General features: G+C 45.7%; 1 protein-coding gene across 1 annotated transcript; it reads left to right on the forward strand.

The window, feature by feature from the left end:
* The first annotated feature begins 7,457 nt into the window (after positions 1-7,457).
* AGTR2 (angiotensin II receptor type 2) lies at positions 7,458-8,881 on the forward strand. The gene has a single exon (XM_071442961.1). It carries the CDS (start codon positions 7,474-7,476, stop codon positions 8,590-8,592), a length of 1,119 nt encoding a protein of 372 aa, XP_071299062.1. The 5' UTR covers positions 7,458-7,473; the 3' UTR covers positions 8,593-8,881.
* Positions 8,882-9,631: the final 750 nt, after the last annotated feature.

Consider the following 9,631-nt stretch of genomic DNA (forward strand, 5'->3'; position numbering starts at 1 on the left):
GTGACCAGATTTTTACACTTTGTCCCAGGTTTGGCAATTCCAGTTTCTCCCTGTGGGGATTCCACAAAGCACAGAGGTGGGGTGGCAGCTGCCTTGAGAGGATTTTGCCCAAACTTACCGATGGCAGCCCAGGCTGCAGTTGCCCTTGGGGTGGAAGCAGTGCAGTGGTGTGCCCACACCCAGCACTGTGGAGAGTTAAACCTTTGCTGGGGGCTGGGTGCTGGTCCAAGAGAGTGGCCACAGGAATGTCCTGTGTGTGCTGCAGTGCCCAATGCTCCTGTGCTCAGCACTGCTCCAGCTTTCTGGGCATCTCTACTGCAGTCACTGCCACACCAAGTGCTGCACAGACAAGGTAAAGACGTGCTCCTTGAGAAGAACTGTCAAATAAGTTTTTCCTCCACCTACCTTTATAAGCAAACTTTCCCTTTATGGTCTGCTCAAATATTAGCATCCTGCTCTGGGGTTCTCTTTTCCAGGCTCAGCTCTTTGTGCTCCACGTGCAGGGACTCTGATTGTCTCTCTCCATCTGCCTGGAGGGTTTCTGGAGTGCATCATGAGTTTTGGCTGAAGTGCCTCATCCACCCGGCTTTAATGGAAAAGCTGAACCACTGCAGGTCTTCTGTTAAAATGTATTCCACCCACCACATGGCCATGGTTGTGTTTTTGTCTTTTTTTCAGTCACTGATTTATCTGACATCTGGGATTTATAGCCCAGCTCATCCTCTTCAGAAATTGTTTGTAGCTGATGTCAAGAGCCTTGCCTAAAACTGTAGATTTTAAGGAGATGAATTCTCTTTAGAAGATCAAGGCAGCAGTCAAAACTTCTGCTTTGGGATGGTCTTGCTGTTCTAATAAGTTAAAAGAGCAAGGTTTGCATCCTTTAAACTTTTTGTTGGGAGAAGGTGGAATTAGTCAAATCACTTAATAGCTTTGTTGGTTAAAAGATTGATTAAATAATGTGGAATATGCAAATGTCAGGAATAATCTGACACCCCCAAAGTTTTATCTAGCTGGTGAACTCTCTTTCGTGTGTATCTCAGTTTTCTTGGAACATAAGAGGAATTTCTAGTAAAAGCACTTAAAAAGTGGGAAGGCTGTTTGCAGTGGTTATAGTTCAAAATAGCAAAGAGAGGAAGATTTTTATTTTTAAAAGATCTCTGGAAAGAGATCCTTTGGGTGTTCTATGACTCTATAAAAATTTCCACAGAGTCCTAAATCTTCCTAAATACCACCTTGAGACCCTAAAGAGAAATGTGAAGCATTCTCCCACATCCTTTGAATGGTTTGAGAGAAATGAGGAGAAAATTACCTGTGCTGATAAATTATGAAAGCTGACTGTGGGTTCCTGTCTCAGTTGCTGAAATGCTGCTCTGCCACTGATGCTGCTCTGTGCCTGTTTTTGGCAAGTCTGGTGGTCTGTGTGTGTTGGGGGCATGGCTGGGAGCTGTGCAGCTCTCAGGGATGGAGTTTTGACCAAGTCCTGCTGCCTTCAGCAAGAGCAGGGCTTGCCCCAAGAACAGGCAGTGGTGCCAGGGTGTGTGCACTTCCTGCCTTTAATAGCCACGGGTGCAGCTTGTTTTCAAAATCACTTATCTGCTTGTTTTCTTTGCTTCTTTTAGTAGCTTGTAAAATGCTTACAGCCAATAATTTGAACAAACAATGTCATGGAGGATAACCTCAATCTTGGCAGTGCTGTTGGCTGGACACAAACATCTCTCATAAAATAAATGCTTTGGATAAGTTTTCTGCATGCTGAAGGTGGGAAGGGCATCCCTCTTCCCTCCCAAAGGCCTCTGTCACTCTCACTGAACTGCTCCAAAACTGACCTCTTCCAGCACAGAAGGTCTGTTTTCTCAGAGTACCTGATGGGCCCTGTCTGGGTGGCCCTTATGGCCACTGCTGTGCTGCTGGGAAGGGAAAAAGCAGCACTTTAAAAAGCTTAGTTCTTCCATATGAAATCATGGATCCAGCAGGGAGAGTGGAACACTGACTAAGGTCTTGCCTTTGAGGATGCTGGCAGCTCTCCCTCTTGGCCAATACAATGGGTTTGCAGACAGCCACTGCCAGACCTGATCATGCTTCAGAGGTACCTGAGGCACTGCAAGGACCCAGAACTGACCCAGCAAGAACCATGGATGGAATTGGGACTCACTGTCTCAACCTTCAGCCTTCAAGGTCAGTGCTCACAACTGCTCCCTTCCCTGAGTCCCCAGAAAGGATGCAAGCAATCAGCTGCTCTGAAGGAGTGCTCTGGGGCTGGGGAAGAAGGGTGAGGGAGATTCTCCAATCTTACTTGCAGGACTGAGCAATGAATCCCTAAAGAAACCCTTAAATAAACAAATGCAGGAAGGAGGAAAGCTTAGAAAAGTTTATGGAATGCTGGAATGTTTGGCACAGCACACCCCAGAGTCACAGAATATTCTGGGCTGGATGGGACCCACAAGGATTATCAAGTCCAGCTCTTCCAGCCCATGCAGGGATCAAACCTGCAGTCTTGGCATTATTAGCACCATGCTCCAATCAACTGAGCTAATCCCAGGGTCTGGCATGATGAAAATCATCATTGTCCTGGCAGCTGGTGCTGGATCCCCAACTCCTGCTGCCAGCCCTGGCACCAGGGAGTCAGGGGATGTTGCTGTAAATCAACACCAAACGCAGCCACAGTGATCTGTGTTGGGTTATGCATCCTGGGGAGCGCATTTTAAAAAGGGTTTTTCCCCTCCTGCTTTCTCCAAAAGGAAGAAATCAAGCTCATGAACACAGTTTGCATCTGGCTCTCACATTAGTTGGAGCCTTTGGCAGGCAGGCAAGGTTAGGCTCAAGAGGTGGCTCTGACAGCCTGCTGGCACTGTCAGGCTGCTTATTGGAATATTCCATCCCTGACAGTGGCAGCACTTCCCTGCAAAATCCAAGACCTAGGACTTGGAGTGCATGGATCCTTTTCTTTTTATTTGGACAGTTGATCAGAAGGTGCTATTTGAGTTGTGTTTGGGTTTTGGGTTTTTTTAAACACTTCTGGTGACTCTTGACCTCTTTAGGTGCATAGGCTTGAGGATGGAAAAACAAACCTAAGGGCTCTATATGGGCCTGCAGCAAATTTCTTGCTCCTCTTGAACTGTGAATTTTTTTAGTTGGTGTAAAAGATGTACTCAAAATCCTTCCCCAAATTCAACCCCCAGAAACCTCAAGCTTCTACTAATTTAAAATCAAACAGGTCTTGTGTTGAAAACTCTCAGCTTTTGTAACTTTGCAGCCAGATGAGCAATGAAAAAGCTCTGCCCTGTGCTGAGCTGTGTCCTGGGCTCTGCTGCAGCAGATCCATGTACTGGATTTACCAGCCTGGCTGTGGAAAACACATCCCACAAGCTCAGGGGCATTAGCTCAGCTGCAGCACTACATGGACAAGGTTCTTTTGTGCATGGAATACTTGGGCATCTGTTTTACAGCAGTACAAGGTGCTCAGAAATAGTGAGAGGAAGAAAGAAATGGTGGGGGAAATAGAAGAGAGAGGGATTTGTACATTAGTGAGAGGAATCTTTGCAGTGAGGACTTGGGATCAGATGAGGAATCAGATGCACTGAACATTGGCAGGGGAAAGAACAGGAGCAGGATTTGTCAAAGGGCAGCCTGAGCTATGACCCCCATTGCACTGTGTGCATCAGGGCCATTTCTTGTCTGTAAAGTCTCAATTCTGTAGGCAAAACAGAATAAACACGGTCAAGATCTGTAAGGATCAAAAGCTGTGGGGAAAGGAAAACTTTATATTTAAGTCTAAACAACTAGTGTTTGTTATTTTTGAAAAAGAAACATTCTTGTGCATTTCCCCTTCACTGGGTGTTTGCTGAGGAATGGACCAAAACCTTTTACCAATGGTTTGTGTGCAACTAGCAGCAAAGGCTGAGGGTGTCCTGGCACATCTTGTTACCAAAAATAAATTAATAAATATGGTTCAGAGTGAATGCTGATATCTCAGGTCACTCACCAGTGGGCCAGCAGTCCTGCAGACCCCAGGCAGGGTCTGTGCAGGGAAAATTGGTGGCAGAAGGTGCATCTCTGCTCCTTTGCAGCAGGACTCATGACTTTCTCTCTCTTCTGTGTGCTTGCAGCCTGACAGTCCTGACCATGGACTGCTTTGTCATCATGTCCTTGAAGCAGTAAATCGTTGCACTGTGGTAAATAGAAATGCTGTGTGGGATTCCCTTTCTTTAAATAACTCAGTCTCCTTTTAGCACAGAATATGCTAAGAACTGGACTTTGAATTATGAGGCAGATAAAGACAAAAGCTGCCAAGGACTCCTCTCTCTGCCTTGAATGTAGCACTCACCTCCAGGGGATGAGTGTATATGAGTTTGCTGATAAGCTTTTTCAACACTCTCTGAAGTTTTTCTGGTCAAAGACACAGCTGGGCTGTGGTGAAACTGGTGAGACTGTTCTCCACAGCCTGCTCAGCCCTTGGTTCCCCTGAAGATGCTGTTAAAAGGCAGTTTTCCATCTCTCCCCTGGGTCACTCTGGTATCAGCAGAGCTGGTGATGGCTGCTGTCCCTGGTGTGCTGCACAGTCCTGGAGCAAGGGCAGCACTGGGGTTCCCCCAAGCCCCCACTGGTGGATGCACCTCACCCAAGGCTGTGCTGGTGTTCAGAGGATGGGATGAGCTTGGTTCCAGTGCTGGCCAGTGACTGAGAGCCAGGGGCAAAGGGAAGTGTCACTGCAAGTGTTTCTGTCTGGGACGTGAGCCTTGCTGGGGAGCACAGCATACGTGTCCCCAGGTAGATGGGCAGCTGTAGCACAGATCACACTCAGGCATCAGGGCAAAATGTTTAAGCCTCTGGGTGCTTCCTTTGCCCGTGTTCTCATCCCCCTGGAGCTCCCTTGGAGCTCCTTCCATGGAGAGAAGGCTGGGGCCAGGCACAGCATGAGATGCAAGGAAGGAGCAGATGTACAAACTCTGTTTTGTGTGGAGTTGGCATGAGCTCGTTTTGGTCATGTCCTACCCTAGTGCAGCTTCAGAACCAAACCTGCTCTCAGCCACGTCCTGCTGCCTGATTTGTCCTGATTTGTCCTGCTGCCCTCCTCAGCCCCAGCAGTGTGCATGTCTTTGCCAGAATAGGGCAGTGGCTTTCCCATAGTAACTGGGAATGGGGTCAGCCCCTTTACCCAGGCAGTGCTGTTGTGAATGCAGTGATGTTCCTGCACTTTCTGTCTCTCTGTGTTCACATTATAGTCAATTCTATAATTGATTCTATAGTCAATAGCCAGGACTAACAGCCTATTTCATTCTCAAATGTGTTAGCCAGTGCTAGGACTCCATGGACTGCACGGGAATCCCTCTGCCCTCAGAGATGCACAAATCCTTCCATGGAGGCTCCCACATGTTGTGTGTGCATGTGGAGGGCAGAAAGGGGCTGAAAGTGTGGGTGTATCCTCCTGGCCCAAGAGCTGCAGTAGAAAACCACAGAGATATTTGTGTGAATTTCCTTTTTCTTGCTTGCTTCATTTCCTTTTTTTTTTTTTTTTCCTTTTTTCTGGCTGTCTTGTTGCTCTCTCCTGATTTACTGCATGTGCTCACGTGGCCTTGGAAAGGGGGGTTCTCAAACTGTTTTGCTTCCAAAAGGAAAAGAAGCTGGCAGGCATTCATATTTCAGTTCTGGAGTTATGTAGGTTAAAGTCTCCCAGTGGACAAGGGAAGATATGAGAGAGCAGATTGCTGGTGGCAATACTCACCAGAAGGAAAGGGGAAAAAAGGAACACGGAATTCTGGAGGCTTGAGAGGTAGGTTTTCTATCTGCTGTTGGAACATAATTTCCATTGATTTGATTCCATTTGTGCTGGAATGTCTCGTGCCTGCAGTGAGAGGAGGAAGGAGCAGCTCAGAGCAGATCCTCAGACACCACTTGTGCATGGCCAGAGGGGGGGAGTGTGTTTGTCAATGAAACCTTGTTCTCTGTAATGCAGTACAAATAATTATGGTGTGGTCCCTCTGCTAGGAGTCAGGGAGGTATGTAATGATTTGTGATTAATTCTGGGATTTCAGATTCTATAAGTTAAAGTGAAGAGCTCGGGACATAAGGGTGAAATGGGACTCCAAACCCTCTCTGAATATCTGTTCCCAAACAAAAAAGCTTTCATTGGGTTTAGGACCTGTTTGAATACAGAACAGGGGCTTATGATCAACTATTTGTGACTTTAAATACCAGTACTTTAAATACCAGTACTCTGCAGAAATTCCCCTGCTGAATTTTCATTGTTGAGACAATATATTTAAAATTAAATTTTTGTCAGTATATCCAAAGTCATATATTGAGTATTTTGCATTGAGCAAATGATAAGCTACTGTATGTTAAACTGTTGATACAGAAAAATATGTTTGAAATGATCAGTTGCCTTCTGTTAAATGAGAGATCATTTACCCAAATCTGTTGTCTTGGTGAAATGTTTTGTTATTTTTAGGGTTCCTTGAGAATTCTTAAATGCCTGACTGGTTCCACAAAAGCTTAATTAAAAATTAATTTCCTCTTTCTAGTATGAAAAATAAAATACTTGGGTATGATATCTTCTTCCTTGACTTAGAAAGTCTTAAAGTTTGCAGTATGTCCTGCTCAGAGTGCAGACACAAGCTGTTGAAATGCAACAAAGAAAAAACCTGTCAATTAACTCATATTTTAGCTGGTTTATAGCTACATTTTCTCCTGCTGAAATCCAGTTCTGATATTTCTAAATGAATAGCACATAGTACTGTTAAATCCAGTGCCTGCAAGGACTGAGTTTATTGCTTGTGTCTACATTGAAATGATCTCTTTTACTGCTCTGATTAAAGCTGTCATGAGGGAAGGAGATGCAGATATGTGTCAGAAGGACACTGACAGTGAATGACATTTTGCAAAGACCCTTCAGTGTCTTTGAGTCCAGCCCTGTGAATTGGGGAAAAAAAATAAAAATCACAGCTTGCTTTCCTAATAGTCCTTTTTAATGGCTGCTTTCACATCTGCCTTTTTATACTACTTTAACTGCTCAGAGTGCTAGAAATAGCATGAGAAAACTGAGAAAAGGATCATGAGGAGCTTCAGCGTGGCCTTTGGGTCACACAAGCTCCCAAAGTGTCTCCAGCTCCTGAGTCCATAATCCTTCTGCTCTGCTGGCCACAGAAAGCACCATCTGTAATCACAGATAAACCCCAGCTGCTCCCTTCTCTGCCAGGCTAATTAAAAAGTGCTGTGACGTCCCTAGGGCTAATTGTGTTCTGTCAGTGGGATGGAGGTAAGGAGTTCAGCAGGGCTGCCTGGTATTTCAGCACTCAGCTTACTGACATAACTTCAAATGGTTTTTATTTTATCAGGCCATGAAATTTCAAAGTTAAAACAGCTGCAGAGTGCACGTCTAACACATGGTTTCTGATCTGCAGGTGAGCAATGGGATAAGAAAGTGCTGCCAGCCCATGAATTTCCTGAAGAAACTCCCTTTCCACCAGCACCAACATGCAGAGCAATTACTCCCTGGTTGTCACCACCAGGGAAAGTCTCCAAGTCCTGTCTACGGCACTGACAAACTCATCAGCTGTGTCACACTCATCCCCTCCCTGCCCCCTTACCTCTTCAGATTATCAGTTTTCACTGATTCCAGCCCTCTTCTCTGCGGTTTTTGTTCTTGGCTTGGTTGGCAACAGCGTGGTGGTTGTGGTGCTCTGTCGTCACACTGGCCCCAAGACAGTTGCTAATATCTACATTTTCAACCTGGCCATGGCAGACCTGCTGTGCCTGGCCACCCTCCCCTTCTGGGCCACCTACTATGCTCAGGGATACAACTGGCTCTTCGGGTCTCTCATGTGCAAGATCTCCAGCTCTGTCCTGTGTCTGAATATGTTTGCAAGTATTTTTTTCATTACGTGCATGAGCGTGGACCGGTACCACGCCATTGTCCATCCTATTCACTCCCAGAGGAGAACTCCACAGCAAGCTTATTTTGTGGCATTGGTTGTGTGGGGCCTCGCCTGCTTGTCCTCCCTCCCAACTTTTTATTTCCGAGACACTTACTACGTTGAAAGCTTGGAGGTCAATGCTTGCATTATGGCCTTTCCTTATGAGAACTATGCTCAATGGTCTGTGGCAACAGCCTTCCTGAAAAACACCCTGGGCTTCTTCATCCCCTTGGCAGTGATCACCACCTGCTACATCTGGATCAGGAGGCACTTGCTTAAAGCACAGCAGTTTGGGAAGAGCAGGCAGAAGAGGGACAAGGTCCTGAAGCTGGTGGCTGCTGTTGTCGTGGCCTTCCTGATCTCCTGGCTGCCATTCCACGTCCTGACGTTTCTGAACGCTCTGGCTCACATGGAGGTCATTGCCAGCTGTGCGGTGATGGGGCTCATCGACACAGCACTGCCCTTCGGCATCTGCATGGCCTTTGCCAACAGCTGCATCAACCCCCTGCTCTACTGCTTCATTGGCAACCAGTTCCAGGAGAAGCTGCACCGCCTGTTCAAGAGGAGGGTTCACCAGCTCAGCAGCCACCGTGAGAGCTCCTCTGCCAGGAGGGGCAGCTGCTTCCGAGAGCCTGAAACCCCCGTGGGCAAAGAAGGGGAACCCGAGTCCTTCCTGTAGGCTCTGGGGTGATGTCAGTGCAGCTGGATGTCCCTGCAGTTGTGACATTCCTTTCTCCTCTTCCTTTTGTTTTGTGGCCATTCATTCACCAGCTGTTTCAAGGAGAACAAGGAGAATCTGTTTTTGTCATACACGGGGATTTGTTCCTCCTTCCTTTTCACAACGAGAACTCAAGTTTCACATAGAGGGAAGGTTCTGACAAATAACTATATTGATGGCACTATAAATATCAGCTTTTTGTATGGCTGGGATCAGGCAAATGTTATGTGTAACACCAGAAGCCTAAATATACTGAAGGACCATTGCACCATAGCTACAATTGCATAGGTGCTGAGTATTATACCCTAAACTGATTTTCTAAAAGAGATTCTCACTAGAGAATGTGTAAATAAAGCAGTGCAGATATTTCTGTACCTACCTGTAAGAAAATATTTTGACATTTATTTTGTATATTTTAATTTCTTAAAATAAATGGCTAGAGATGTATGTAAAATGCATCAAATACACTTCCAGCTTGCTTCAGCCTGGGATCCTGAGAATCTGTGGAGACATGGCTCTGCAGACTGCTGAAGGTAGGAGGGTATTCTTGTGGGAAAGTAAAACCACAAAGTGCACATTTTTATACCTTTCTTATAGCAGGTAACATGTCCATAGGACAGATGGTCCTTTCTTTGATTCAGTGTGGTCACTTGTGACAAAAATGCTGCAAGAAGTGAACATAGCAGTGTCCCACTGTTATATGGGCATGCTGAGCCCCATACACCGTCCAGCAGCCTTTGTGGCAAGGACTTGCTGATTGTGTGGACTTTTTGCATTTTAAATGTCAATTACTAATGTGAATTTGGAGTACTGCATACAGAAATCCTGAGTGACTCTGTCTTGTTGCCCAGAAGCAAAACCATGGTGTGAGTTTACTCATTTTAACTAAAAGAATGAATGATAAAAAAGTATTTGGGAAATACTGATTCTATTTTGATGTTTATTTGAAATTTTATTTTGCTGGAGAGGTACTGGTCCTCTTGGACCCTTTGATAGGCTC

The sequence above is a fragment of the Agelaius tricolor genome, unplaced genomic scaffold (genome assembly GCF_023055355.1).
Source record: "Agelaius tricolor isolate 1412-34295 unplaced genomic scaffold, bAgeTri1.0.p SCAF_17, whole genome shotgun sequence".
Classification (NCBI taxonomy): domain Eukaryota; kingdom Metazoa; phylum Chordata; class Aves; order Passeriformes; family Icteridae; genus Agelaius; species Agelaius tricolor.

Coding starts and splice junctions, on each gene's coding strand:
- AGTR2 (XM_071442961.1), top strand. CDS start 7,474: ATGCAGAGCAATTACTCCCTGGTTGTCACCACCAGGGAAAGTCTCCAA.